The 15,480-nt window shown below is 41.0% G+C and overlaps 1 protein-coding gene across 10 annotated transcripts in view; it reads right to left on the reverse strand.

Moving 5' to 3' along the window:
• Positions 1-1,456: 1,456 nt before the first annotated feature.
• Positions 1,457-15,480, reverse strand: part of SLC16A12 (solute carrier family 16 member 12) — a 68,132-nt gene continuing 54,108 nt past the window's right edge. For all 10 annotated transcript variants that reach the window (XM_053304769.1, XM_053304767.1, XM_053304766.1 and 7 more), the window contains 5 exons: positions 14,745-14,848; positions 12,771-12,914; positions 7,487-8,072; positions 6,066-6,325; positions 1,457-2,315 (listed from right to left, as the gene is read on the reverse strand). In XM_053304769.1, coding sequence (XP_053160744.1) covers positions 2,053-2,315; positions 6,066-6,325; positions 7,487-8,072; positions 12,771-12,914; positions 14,745-14,848 — 1,357 coding nt within the window. In that variant the 3' untranslated portion in view covers positions 1,457-2,052. The remainder of the gene's footprint in view (positions 2,316-6,065; positions 6,326-7,486; positions 8,073-12,770; positions 12,915-14,744; positions 14,849-15,480) is intronic.

Raw genomic sequence — 15,480 nt, forward strand, 5'->3', positions numbered from 1 at the left:
ATAGGAACATAGGAAGCTGCCTTATATTGAGTCAGACCACTGGTGCATGTAGGTCAATGATGTCTACACAGACTGGCAGTGGCTTCTCCAAGGTTATAGGCAAGAGTCTCTCTCAGCCCTATCTTGAAGATGGTGGGGTGGGGGGGGGACTTGGAACCTTCTGCAGATGCTCTTCCCAGAGTGACCTCGTACCCTGAAGGGAATATTTTACAGAGCTCACTCATGTCTCCCATTCAAATGCAAACCAGGGTGGACCCTGCTTAGCAAAGGTGATAATTCATGCTTGCTACTAGGGGTGTGCACAAAAACAGGTAGCCCAGTTCGGTTCAAGTTCAGATTGGACTTGGACTGGGCACCCTCCAAACCAGGCCATGCAGGCCATGACTCAGGCCACACAGAGGCCAATTGGGCATATGCAACAGCCTTCAAAATGGCCACCGCCACAGGGGTGAGGCCCGGAACAGGCCAGAGACCGCCCAAACTGGGCGATTTGGCACATTTATTTATTTATTTGTCAAATTTGTACACTGCCCCAAACTTTCATCTCTGGGCGGTTAACAACAATATAAAACAAGTGAACACATAAACAAAAATCTTAAAACAATTAAGGCAATCTAAAAATTAAAAAACAGGTTAAAACTTGCAACCCTGCTTTCTTCAGCTTCAAGTTGTTCTCCAGAACAAAGCAGGGGTCTTTCTCTGTGGTTGTGCTGTGCCCTCTGTAGCTCAGTGCAACTGCAGCAACAATCCCTGTCCCAGCCACAACTTCATGTTGAAGAGGAAGGCTGGGTGTCCTTTCATCACCCACAGCAGAAGACAGTGGAACATTTGCCACGGCAAGTTTGGCATGTGGAAATATGAACCTCTGGTGTGAATGTATCCACTGTTAATAATGAAATATCTTCAATATCAAGCTTATTGATAAATCTGAACAGAACAAAACCATGAAGAGCTAAACATGGACTGCCTTCTGTGGAATGTATCTCCAAAGATTAGGGAGGTACTTTGCCAATGATATTTTACTGAGAGGTTACTAGGAAGTATCCATTGTACTGTTTCCCAAGCAAGACTGCACCATGAGGGGCAGTCACATAGTTACATGACAAGCAAGCACCCCTGTGGGTACTTGCATATATTCATTGTCCTGTGAATAATTTGTGATATTAAGCACTCTCTCTCTCTCTCTATAGTTTAAATGCATGAGGCAAAAAAATATATATATCAGTGATGCAGACACTTAGTTTTGTTCACTTGACTGGAAGTTGCCTAGTCTGTCCATTGTGGCAACACAACCTTGAAATAGCAGGGACATCATCGCTATAACTGCATTTTTCAAATGGAAATTCCATATCCATTCATTAATCTTCCAGCTAGCAATAGCCACATTGCTATAATATTATGAACAGTTAATAGATGCTTTGAAGAAGAAAACCCTGAGAATCATCAGTCTTCCACAGTCATATCCCAATTGTTTATAAAATGTAGGCACAGCATACAGTTAAAGCTGATTCAGTGATATTTAAAATAAGGTTAACCACTGTATAAAACACAGATTTCCAGCAGAGTTCCTCTGCAAATGACACCAGCATTTAACAGTTATTTTCAGATTTAACCAGAGATCATATAAAATATATATGAAATATATATAAATCTATATATAATTTTCCCCTTGCTGCCCTATACAAGAACAGCTTTACACAACATTAAAAGGCTTAGTGTACAAACACTGTCTTAAAGACAGTTTCACCGGCCATTTGAATGTCCAGCTTTGCTTCTTTGTGCATATAGATTATTTCTGGATGATGATCAAACTCATCTTTACAGCCCTAGGACTGGATTAGCAATCTTACCCACATTTTAAACAAATCCTCTTTTTCCACCCTCGTTAGCCAATGGCTTTTTAGGACACAGAAACTCTGATTGAAAGGTGCCTTATTTCTTTCTTCACACTGGGAAGGAAAATCGTCAAGAATGTAGCGTGCTTAGCAAAATCTATCTTAGCAAAAGGTTATTTTGTACACACAACAGGGCAGAGGGACTCGGAGCACATCGTCATCTTTTAGTATAGCTGTTGGCCTGACTAGTAAGCAACTCCACCCCTTTTTGATCTAATTCTCCGGTTACAGAGTAAGCCATTGTTCCATTTGTCCAGATTTCTTGCTTGGCATCCGCATCACTCTCAGCTGACCTCGAGGCCGTCCATTTGATCTTCTTTGCCAGTCTTGCACAGCACAGTAACACTGAACTGAATATCATGGAGAATCCACACAGCAGGAACGATGCTGTATAGCTGCCCGTTGTATCCACAAGCCAACCTGTGGGGAACACATATCCCATGTATAAGGCACACTTTTGTGTTCCTGTCTCTTCTTGTAGCTTCTGCAAGAAAGTGCTACCATAATCTACTTTCCTTCCAGTTCTTTCCCTACATACGTCTCCCTGGGTCTATTGTACTAGGAGTTTTCAGGGATTGGTGAAAACCTCTATTCAGCATGGTTTGGGGGACGGTGGAACTGATGTAAAGAAATTATAGTGCATTTAATTTGATAAGTTGCCTTTTTAGTGGCTTAGATTCTGTGCAGTGTGGGGAATGCACAGTGCCTCTGTGAGTGTGGAAAGTCCATCAGTGCTGCTTGAAAATGCACAGAGCCTCCGTGGCACTTAAGGATCACGTCTGCATTGTCTTTAGCTTCTCCCATTGGGAATGATGAAAGCAGCATCCTACAGTGATGACACCACACTTAAGAGCCACAGAGGCTATGAGCATTTGTAAGCAGCATTGATGGGCTTTCAGCACATGCATCCCATACTTCCATCAGCAGGGAGTTAAGCAGCATCTAAGCCACAGTTTCTATGTTGTTATGATGATATTTTAAGGTTTAAGATACAGATACTTTTATCTGTGAAAGTGTCTGTCATTATGACAAGCAGTGGTGAAGGCTGACCAAAGGGTGCATCTGTGCATAGCGCACTTATGTGCGCCTTGAACATAGAGAAACATTGCAAGCCCCTGAGACATTCCTCCTCTCACCACAACACTGTTCCCAAGTACAGCACTTCATCGATCCCATAAGAGTGAATGCAGCCATCCACTTGTATAGAGGGAAAGTTTTTAAAAGATACCTTTTGAGGCACAACTGGGGTGGGGGTGGGGGGTAATCTTTCTCCCTGCCTGCAGTGTCCACATTGCCTTGGGCAAGTGGATGGTTTTCCTGGACCTCTAGCAACTGTTTCTCAGACTACAATCTATCTCGTTTATCCCTGAGTAGTCTGGCCCTACTCAGCCAGCCTTGTTCTGCACCTCATGTTTCTGCATCTTGATGTGATGATACCATACCAAGATGCAGAACAAAGATTACAACAAGGTATAATCTTTGGACTTTTACAAGCATGATAGATAGAGAGAATGCTGGAGACTATTTATAAAATAATACATTTGTCTGTTTTTAATTACCATTTGTGCTGTTGCATTTTTAAATTCTCTTTGATTGTATGTTGCTGTATGGGAAGAAAATTAACCCACTTTATCCTCACACAGATTAGGCTGAGAGTGATTAGCTCAAGATCTAGTGAGCTTCATGGCTAAGTGAGGCTTTGAACCCAGGAGACAAGATCTCCCTGCTCCTAGCCCAACATCCAAGCCATACTCCACATTGGTTCTCTTACGTAAAATAAATTATAGAAATTGTGCCAATCAGCCTAATTTGCACAAGTTATATAGGTCAAAACATCCTGGTTTTCTTGACAGAGAATGTTGGGTTACCTCTGGCACAGAACTTTGACTTTTAAAAAAATTATTATTATTTACATTTTCCACACAGAAGTACACACTGCAACCTTGGAGATAATGTTAACAGAGCATAACCCTAACCCTAACCCTTAACAGTTCACAATGCAAACAAATGAGATATTCTTTAAAAAGGCAGGAGAAAACTGCCCAAAACACCCCAGAAGCTTTACAGGAATATTGCAACATACTGTTTCTGTTTACTAGTCTTCTATTTCCCTTTTTACATTTTGTCTTCAAACTGTAGGATATATAAGGAAAATGCTGCCCCCTAGTGTTCAGTGTAAAGGAAATCAAGTTTTTAAAAATTAAATTGTGACAAAGTATAAGACGAATCATATGACAGGAATTTACATCCACAGCTGCTGGTAGCACCCTCCTGTTCCCCCTCCTGCCCCCTTTAAAACGGCTTTGCTAAAAAAGCTTGAAGAAACTATTGCTTAGGCCATCACTGTGTCACCAATAGGTCCTCCAGGATATCACGTCCCAAGCTTGCAGCAGTTCATAAACTTGGGGCCGGATAGATATTCAGTAGGGTTGTGTGAATCGATTGGTTACAAATCAATTTGTACCTGAATCTAACTGATTCGGGTGATTTGGAAATATAACAAACCCTGTGTCCATTGGCTAGATTTAGATCCAAATCGAATCGCTCCTGATTCAATTTGAATCAATTTGAGATTCAGAACCCTCCTATTAATTCCCCCAGATTCCCAGCTTTCATTTAAAAAAATGCTAAGCTCTAGTCCTTGTAGAAGTGGAGTTATGGAACAAAATGTGTGGTCACTATTTTTCAAGTGTTTGCATTCTTTGGTGTATAATAACTCTTCCTCAATGAATCCCTATGAGGGATTCATTTCATTTATTCTATTCATTTTGACTATCATTGGACAGTGCCAACTGTCAACCTTCACGTGCCAACTACACCTCCCTCCCACCCACAAGGCTGTGGGGTACTACTCAGTTTATGTTCTAGGATTTTTTCCCCCAAGTGTTTAGACTCTTTGCTGTATAATAACCTTTCCTCATAATGAATCTCTATAAGAACATAAGAACAGCCCTGCTGGATCAGGCCCACGGCCCATCTAGTCCAGCATCCTGTTTCGCACAGTGGCCCACCAGATGCCACTGGAAGCCATAGACAGGAGTTGAGGGTGTGCCCTCTCACCTGCCATTACTCCCCTGCAACTGGTACTCAGAGGCATCCTGCCTTTGAGGCTGGAGGTGGCCCACAGCCCTCCGACTAGTAGCCATTGATAGACCCCTCCTCCATGAAGTCATCCAAACACCTCTTAAAGCCATCCAGGTTGTTGGCTGTCACCAACAGCCATTCATTTACACACCAAAGAATCTAAACACCTCAAAAATTCCTAAAATATAAACTGAGTACTCAGTGGCTTGTGGGTTTGGGGGTAGTTGGTACATGGGATACCACTAATTCCCCACCTCCACCTGCAAAGCAGTGGGGTCAAAATGAACAGAAGAAATGAAGGTGTGTAATGAAGACACCAAAGAATCTAAACACTTCAAAAATTCCTTAAAAATAAACTGAATACCCCAGTGTCTGTGGGATGGGTCAGGTGTAGTTGACACATGGCAGTTGACAGCTGGCACTGTCCAATGACAGTCAAAATGAACAGAAGAAATGAAAGTGTTGAATGAATCCTCACAGGGATTCATTATGATGAAAAGCTATTATACACCAAATAATCCAACTTGTAAAATAGTGACCACACATTTTGCTCCATAACTCTGCTTCTACAAGAGCTACAGCTTAGCTTTTTTTAAGAAAGAAAGAAAGAAAGAAAGAAAGAAAGAAAGAAAGAAAGAAAGAAAGAAAGAAAGAAAGAAAGCTGGGGAGCAATGTTAGGGTTAAAATGGGCAACTTTGAATCTCCACTATTTCCAATGGCAGGAATGTAGAAAATCAGTAAAAACTAAAAGAAAATCATTAAAAAATCATCCAAGTGTCCTACTGCCTTGAAATTTGGGTGGTAGGTGGCACCAATGGGGGCCTACGTATTAACCAAATTTGGTGCCCCTAGAACTTTTATAAGTGGTCCAACTCTATCTGAATACAAATCAAATCAAATCCAAATCGAATCTGGGGTGATTCAGGGGAACAAGTTTGGACATAAAACAAATCAGGGGTAATTCAATTCGGGCACAAATTGAATTGAAAAAATCAATTTGTGTACATCCCTAGAATTCAGCCCATTTATACCATCAGGCTCTGGCCAAGTGTGGGGGCTACAAGATTACCAGCCCTCTCAACTAACCTGCAACAGGTGGGCTAATTAGGTATGGTATTGCATGAAGGAAGTAGACCACTCCGAGGGCTGATGATAAGGAAGCAGTGCCCACTACATCTGCTGTCACCACTGGGATCAGTGTTACGTAGGCTCCATCGAAATATCCAAAGGTGAAAGAGAAAGGCACGAGGAGTAGAAAACTTTGGAGAACTGGAAGGAAGAGACAGCAGAGGCCATCCATTCCTACAGCGATGAGGTAGCAAACATAACGATGCTTCTTCAAACACCTGCAAAGAAGGAGTAAATGACATAGGGAAGGAGCACATGGGTTGCAATGAATTCCTCTTCATTTCACTTGTGACAGTGTTTGCTAGGAAAAACACGGACTATATTGTTGGTCTTTTAGCCCTCCCTCTCCTCTTTCAACCATACCTCTTTAGCATTACTACTTCCCACATGAACACAATATACAAAAGTACTCCTGAGCATGTACAAAGGTGTACCTTCCCAACAATAAACCGCAGCTTCTCCATACAAATTAAGAATGAAGAATGCAAGTAACTGCAGTACCTCTTGCAATTCATGGTTGTTTGTCCCCACCGTTTACCTTCCCCACCTCCCTCCATATGCATGTAATGCATATACCTGCCAAGTGAGTATCACTCTGCATATGATGAAGTGCGCTCTAGTCTGCAAAACCTTATCCTACAAGAAGAATTAATCTTTAAAGGTGATCTGTAAGCCCAAGCTTCTTTGTTGTTGCAACAGACTAACACAGCTACTGGTTTGGAACTTGTGGTATTGACGAATACCAATAAAAGGAATTGCAATTCCTTTTAGGGACTCTGCTCAAAAAGTGGCATACAAATCTAAATAAGAACAACAAAAAAATTAAAAAGATGATGATGACAACTGACTTCCAGGTTTTATGGCAGGGTTTCCAAACAGGCCTGAGCCCTGATTCCTCAGTGCAGAAATTAAGCAGTACCCCCATTTTGTTTGAAAATATTCAGAGGTCACAGTCCAGTATTGTTTAGGAAACTTTTAAAGCATACAGCTTTATGGCAGTACTACCATACACTGTGACTATGCAAAAACTTGTAGGGTCTCAGAGAAAGCATACTGATAAATAAAGAGAGCCCCACCCCAAACACAGATCTATACCTTTATCTATATTAGTTTTAATCTAAAATATAAATATTTATATTTATATAAATATATAAGTATCTTGTCATCAGGGACATATTTTTGGGAGGCATAGTGGGCTGTAGAGGAAAGGGAAGACAGGTGAAAATTGCCCCTCTTTCATTGCACAAATGTTATGTTAGTCTGGATGTTAGAAGTTCTCTATGACAAGTGGGAATCGCTCTTTGCCCAAAGACCTGGAAGATGTGCAGTGGCATTCATCACACATCACTGCCCGTTTCTGCTCAGTGCTCTGTTATTACCTTCTATCAGTGAGCCATCCAAAGGTGATGTTGCCGATGATGTCAATGACCCCAAGGATGGACATGAGGAAAGCTGCCTGCTGGTGACTCACTCCAACCCTCAATGCATAAGGCACCAAGTAAACAAAGAGGGGGCTGCAGCCATAAGCCATAAATAAGACAGACACAGCAAGCACCACAAAGTCTGGCATCAGTAAAAATTTGTATTCCTGCCATGAGCATTGGCATAGGCATTTGTGAGACCACACTTTGATCAAAGGGGAACAGGCGGACCATGGCTTCAAGTCCTGCTCTTGTACTTCAAACTCTTGTTCAGGGAATTCAGGCACATTCTGGCGGTCTTCTTTTATTGCAATCGGTCTCATCAGGGCACCACACACACAGAGGTTTAACACGAAACCTCCCAGGATGAGTAAGGCTCCACGCCAGGAAAACTGTTCAATTAGAAGCTGGACCACAGGGGCCAAGATGAAGGTACCGATTCCACTGCCTGACATTGCAATCCCATAAGCCAGTGCTTTCCTCTTATTGAAATACTTGCCCACCATTGCTATGGCTGGTGAATAAGAAAGTGCAAATCCCAACCCTAGAAAGAAAGGGAAAAACCAAGCAAAATTCAATTTAATAGCAGACTGAGGAATAAAATATATAACATTTTCAACATTTTACAGGGGGAAATATGTCAGGAAAAGATAGATCTTAACCTTTTACAGTATGTGAACAATTTTGCAGGTGGCACAAAAACTAATGGCATTCCTTGAAATCTATTACCTGGACTACACTTTTAGCAAAATGAGGTGGGAGAGTTGTGTGAACTGCAGCACAATGCAGCACGATCACATTAAAAAAAAAGTTCCCCTTTCTTAAAACTCCGCACACATAGAAAGTCAGCAACACAGGGTAAAGGCTGAACTAGAACTGTGTATCCCTTGTATGCTAGTTTTCTCGTGTTTCGGAAGGGGAAGCATTCAAAAGTGGTATCCCTCATCTATAGGGGATCCATTCTTCCAACACAAGTTTGCTGCATGCTCAGACGTAGCCTGTGTAATGTCCACACATTTTACTGCCAATTTCCCTCCTATATTTACACTGTATGCTCTCTAAAACGTAGTGTGATCTTTTCCATTATTTTTAATGTACACAATATGATGGAGCAGAATTTCAGAAGACTCTTATTATCAGTTGGCTCAAAGGGTAGTATCTAAAGAAACTATATCCTATGTCCCTTTGACATGAATGGACTTACATTAGTTACAGCTAACATACCTCATTGATTTCAATGGTGCTGGGTCAATACTAACTTTGTTTAGATACAACCCCAAATACTTTCTGTTCTGGTTTCAAAGGAGACAACTGAAAAATTCAGTTGATAGCCTATCCACATTGTATACAGAATGAAGTGGTACATTTAGGTGTCAAAATTCTAGGCTGCACCACCTCCAAATGTTAGGCTGTGCACTTCTGAGTGCAGGTGGGGTTAATATTTTTGAATACTCCTACCCCACATAAAAATCTCCCCACATATACTAAAGTAGCACAGCAAAGAAAGGCCTGTGCTAAACCTCTTATATCTGATGTGCTAGATTATTACATGCAGTGAATGAATCTTTATTTCAATCACAGACAAGAGAAAGTAAGAAAAACTAAATAATACTAATATAATGCTAATCTAATATAAATCAAACAATTTAAGTATGACAACACAGTTAAAATATAACAAACATCCCAGTCAACTTATCCTCTTCTGTTGAAACTGCCCTACCATAAAACAAAACTTTGCTATATATCATTCGTATAAGATAAAAAATAACTTACATAAAATTTATCAGAACACCTGAATAATCTTTTTTTAAAGGCAGATAATAAGAACTGAATATCATTATAAAAAATTACAGTATAACAAAAAATTAGTTGTTGTTTCAACACTTCCTGTGTTTCACAGAAATAGATGATCTGCATACAGGGCCTTTTTAAATCTTCCCTTAAGCCCAGCTGTACACAATGCATCTAAATGGGCAAATGAACAAGCTTTACAGTACTTGGGGACAGCAGTCTGACCAAGGTACCTGGCAGGCTTGATGTTAAAAATTTGTGTGCCCAACACCACAGACTTGGTCACATGGCTCAATTCTATATGCCATTCCATGTCATCCACTCGCTGTTTAATCATTAGTCTAGCCTTTTCATACACCATTGATACAAGAAAATCTAAGGATAAATTGTAATGACATAGTTTCCTTTCTAAGGAAAGTTTCCAGCAAGATGAAAATTTATCTAGTAATACCAAAGGAGCTAGGCCAGTAGGGTGAAATTTTAACTTTAACCACAATTCAAAAATACTAAGCCACTGACCCACTTCTACTTTTAGAAAATATAACTTATCCCTGCAATCAGGCTCTGTACCAGAGGACTAGAAACTACCAAATGTAACACTGATTTTCAAAAAGGGATCCAAAGGAGACCCGGGGAAATTACAGGCTAGTTAACTTAGAGTCCGTTCCAGACAAATTGATGGAAAGCATCCTCAAGGATAAAATTGTATAGCACATAGAAGAACAGGCCTTGTTGGGAGAGAACCAGCATGGCTTCTGCAAAGGAAATCTTGCCTCACAAACCTTTTGAAGTTCTTTGAGAGTGTCAACAAGTGTATGGATAAAGGCAGGATGCCTCAGAGTACCAGTTGCAGGGGAGTAACAGCCAGAGAGAGGACATGCCCTCAACACCTTTCTGTAGGCTTCCAGCAGCATCTGGTGGGCCACTGTGTGAAACAGGAAGCTGGACTAGATGGGACTTGGGCCTGATCCAGCAGGGCTGCTCTTATGTACTTTTGTGACACCCACTTCCAAGCAGAGTCCTGCATTTGTGGCACAACAGACCAACTTTCCCCTCGTACAAAAGCTGTGCACAAGACTTGGCTAAGTATAATTTAACTGCAGGAGGTACAAACTGAGCACCCTTTGATCAAAAGAATGTTAGAACAACTCTTGTAGACCTCTGGGAATTTTGAAGAACATAATTTAAATGTGCTGTTCTAGTTCCCAATGCTTGCACCAAGATATTTGAAGCCGGTAACCTGCTCCAACCTATGATTATTCAACACTCATTTTCTTATTTTAGGTCTTTCCCCAAATGCCTTTATTTTAGTTTTATCTTAATTTATTTCTAATGCCTGCTGATCACAATACAAAGAAAGGGCCTACAAGACTCGCCTGAAGAGAAAGCAAAACAACATCATCCGCATAAAGCAGAATCAGAAAACGCCTATCAGCCAGTTTTGGTGGATGGTATCTCAAATCCTTCAGGTGGGAAACATGAGAATCAATATAAACATTAAATAATATCGGTGCCAGAATACAGCCTTGTCTGATCCTCTCTTGGTTGAATTTTCTTTCAAAAGATGTCCTAACGAACTACACAATACCTTCAAAGAAGAATCATCATATACCTTATAGATTAATAGAAAAAGACAACGGTCAGTTGTGGAGCTTGCACCATAAGTCCCGCCTGGAGAATGAGTCAAAAGCACTCTTAACGTCCACAAAAGCAGCATACAATCTATTTGGTTTGCTCCAGTATCAGGACTTGATCTTTGGTAGAACAGCTGGCCCTGAAGCCAGCCTGTTCATCGGCCAACATATCTTCTGAATCAATCCAGTCCACTAATGTTTCATACAAATGTCTAGCATTTAATAATAGTATTGCAGTGAGAATTTTTTTAATGCAAGGGAACATTCAAAAATATGACACCTCACGCCCTTACACTCTGAAGTGTAAAGAAGTGATAGAGAATCCAGAATACTGCCATCCCACAGTGCAAACCTAAGCATGTATACTCAGAAGTCCCACTGAGCTTACTCCCTAGTAAATGTGCTTAGGGCTTGGTACCTCAGTCTTCCACCTTAGTCTGCATAATCACAGATTGGATCTCAGTGCCAAGAGTAAAGAAGAGATCAAGGGTTGTACCTGCATGCATGAACAAGCTTTTAATGCAGATTGTATTTCCTTTTCCATTTTAATCTTACAAAAGAAAAGAGCCCTGCTGGATCCAATCAAGTACTCTCTAGTCCAAGGTTCTGTTTCCAACAGCAGCCTTCAGAAAGTGCACAAGCAGGACATGAAGCCAACAGCCCTCCCCTACTGTTTGTTTTCAGCTTCTGGTAAGTTCAAAGGCAAAGTGCCCTTGAACATGGAGGTCCCATTTAGTTATCACTGATAGACCTATCCTCCATGAATCTGTGTAATCCTTTTTTTCAAAGCAGTCTAGTCTAGCAGTCATCGCCATATCATATGGCAATAAGTGCCATAAATGTTTTCGCAGTTATTTTTCAGGAAACCATAATGGCATGATGTAAGTTTGCAAGTGCTATTGGCAACAAAGACATTTAAAAAAAAAATCCATGCACAACATAGTTGACAAAGGCTGACAATGAAGTACTTGCACAATACATGCCATACTAAGGGATGTTTTTCCACTTAGCAAATGAACTATTGGCAGCCTGTGAGTACAGTCATTTCTACAAGATTGTTATTAAACTGCAGGGGTCTAAGCACTAAGCTTGCATCACTGTGGCTACAATGCTAGTTTTAATAAGTCAGCAATTTCAGTATAAACATTCCCATCCCTCATTTTGGGGGGAAATGAACTAGAGGAGAACAATGACGTTTTTAAAAGGTAAAGGCTAAATTTGCTGGGAATAATCTTAAGCAATGCAATGAGCAGAGGATGCCTGTTTTAAATGGATGTGTAGTGAATTAACCATGCAAAAGTTAACAAATGCAATTGCTTCACACCATCTCAACATATATACAAGAATGGGGCAGCGGAGGGGATGGAATATGTAAGTGAAATCTGATGTGTTTTCAAAAATTCAGGCTTTGAGGGGTAGAATCCCATCTACAAACCTGCAATGTGAAAATCTGAGTGAAAAGGTTGGATAACGCTCCAAAAATCACTTAACACCAACATTACACTTGAGTACAATGCAAATGAAACAATCCAGGAAAAAATTCAGTCAAATGTTGAACCCCAAAACTAAGATTCTGATATGTGATTTTCAGCATTCAAGTGTGTCACTTGGGAATCTGATTAAGAATTATTGCTTTCCAACACTAATCATAGCTCTACTCTCCATGCACCTTTGCTGATTTGGCTGGTTGTGGCCCAATACACACGACTGGGCAAATGTTCTTGGTGCATGGATGATATGGTATATGGATCATGCACAGTGCTTGGTGCATGGATGATATGGCATAACAATAATATCAACAATAGCAAGAGTAATACCTGTAAGAACTCCTAGGGAAAGGTAAAGATGCTCCAGGCTGGTGGCAAAAGAACTCAAGATAAGTCCAGCAGATGCAAGCAATCCTCCTAGCATGATGCCCAGTTGGCAGGAGACATGGTTACTGATAAAACTTCCAAGTGGTGCTTAAAATGAAGAAGAATGCATGTAGCGATTAACACCCTTGTATGCACTTTTCACATGTACAAAAGCTGATAACCACTTAGTGTGTGTTGTAGTGCCTAGAGAGCTGGCTGGGAGATCAAAGTTCAACTCACTGCTATTCCCTAGAGCTCACTGAATGACCCTGGGTCAGATACACTGGACCACACTTAGCCTAGCCAAAGGATGAGCATTAGGTAGCTCAGGAGCAACTGGTAGATCCCAGGCTTTTCTGAAGTAGCTCATTGGGGCTTTCTTCTGCCCTCCTTCCCATTCAGTCAATATAGCAGATCTGAGTGGCTGGCTGAGTGGATGTCATGGCTGCTCCATTTTTCTCTTTGCGTGATCTGGGTTGTTTTCACTTTTCCTTCCATTAATTTCTCTCCAGTTTCTTCTCCCACAAAACAGCCCCTCTTGCTCTCCTTCAACAAAATGCTTTAGAAATTCAGGGGTTTTGAGAAGAAGGAGAAGCAACTTTCGGAAGCCTTAATTCTGCCCACCCAAGGCTAGCCTACCTCACAGAGCTGTGAGGATAAAATGCGGAGATGAGAATCATGTAAGCTGCCCTAGCTTCTTGGGGAAAAGGCAAGATAATAGTCATCAAAGATACAGAGAAACCAGTACCCAAGCAAGAATACCCTCAACTCATCTGCTCACCCAGCTAACCTTTGTGACATTTCAGAACAGCATACTGAAATTTGGGGCTGGCTTTACCACTCTCTGTATAACTTTCAGCGTTGATCGTTCTCTGAACAATCATGCTCAGGCTACAGGCAACTGGAACTTGGGTGCAAACATCAATCTTTCGGTGACATCTTTTGATGGGCTAGACTAGAGAAAGCCAGTCTTAGTTTCCCATCTGTAAAACAATGACTTGACTCTCAGGGCTCTTGTAAGAACAAATGAGCTAAATAAATGTGGTTAGGCCTTCTAATGCAAGGACTGACTATAAACTTATTACATTGTAATAAACTAATAATATACTCTCTAAGCTACAGGAGGGTGCTAGTACCAATATTGGTAAATATCTTCTTTCTGGTGAAAAAAAGGCTTTGCTCTATCCCACAGAAACTTGCTCTACCTCATTTCCTGAAAGTGTGCAGAGAGTGTCTCTCACAAAAGAAAATGGGCATGATCTGTTCCCCCTACAAGTGCAACTATATTTATTGGGAAAGGATCAGCATAAAATTCAATGAACCCCTAAATCCTTGTCCCCCCACCTATCCCGGGTTGCCCCTGGCTTTTGATGTGGTGTGGGGAGTATTACAAAATGCTGGCCCTCACTTCTAAAGGGACACCCATCTGTGCTTCAGATAGATAGATAGATTCACAAACTCACAAATACACATACACACTTACCCCCTGAGGGCCCTAGCTCTGAAGTTACAAGGCCAGTCAGAAAGGGGGAGGGAAGAGGGCTCTATTGAATCCCATGCCAATTCTCTTTTGCTTATGCAGTTGTGTCTTCAAAGGCCCTGAACTGTATATTGTTGCCCTTATAAAACATTTCAGTGAAATTTTTAGAAGGGCAAAGGGGAGCAGTACAAACAAAGATAAGTTGAGGCTTAAATATGGCCAATAAATGTCTAGTAAATGTCTGCCTCAAATCTTGATTCACTGAAAGGAATTTTGAATCATAACTCTTCCCCTTGCAAAGTTGTAGAGTGCATAATAAACCAGATGAAATCTTTCTCTGAATCCAGAACCACAGTCTATATTGACTGTTATTGTTTGTGATTAAATGTCACGTGCCACACACTGTTTTAGGGGACACAAAAAGGTGTTCATAGTTCCCAATTAATATGAATATTCACCACAAAGCATGGTAGCGCAGTCTACTATGGAGTGGATCCAAGCTGTTCGGGCATAATCTTGAGCAAAGTAAGTCTGGAACTCCACAAAAAAAATTGATATGCACCTGGAAAAAACAAAACAAAAACACGCATTCCAATCTGAATTCCAAAATGTACTATTTTTTAGAATGGAAACAGGGCCTATGGAGTCCAAGGGAATCTTCCAATTCAGGTGCAGACATTCGATAACTTGGGCGCTACTGGCAGCTCCCAGCCTTATCTGAAATAACTATGCAAGCAGTTGTTTGCAGAGTAATGGCTGGCTAAATGGCAGCATGGCTACACACCATTGTCTCTCTCTCTCACACTGCTAAGGGTGTCTCTTTAAGATTAGGTTGTGTTTGGTTGGGTGTGGCTTAGCTTTCTGTTTTCTAAATGCAAAATGCCCAGAGTTTGTTGCAGTCTAAATAAAGAAGGCTTTGAAACTTACTTTATCTGCTGCTCCTTCAGGCCCAAGGTCAGGCCAACAAAGTGACTGGTTGTAAATATACCTAACAACCTTACCTAGGGGGAGATACTACACAACAGTGTCACAAGGGAGTCTGCATCTTTAGCAAACTTGAAGTATTCTGCACGGGAGGCTTAGGTAGACTTGGAGAAACACAATAATGGAAGTTTTTAAGCCCCCTTCTGTTATGTTTGTCTGGCAATGTGGGGGGAAATTGGAGAAGATGGGAACAAAAGTTTTGTCTGTATC

Source organism: Hemicordylus capensis, chromosome 3 (assembly GCF_027244095.1).
Source record: "Hemicordylus capensis ecotype Gifberg chromosome 3, rHemCap1.1.pri, whole genome shotgun sequence".
NCBI lineage: Eukaryota > Metazoa > Chordata > Lepidosauria > Squamata > Cordylidae > Hemicordylus > Hemicordylus capensis.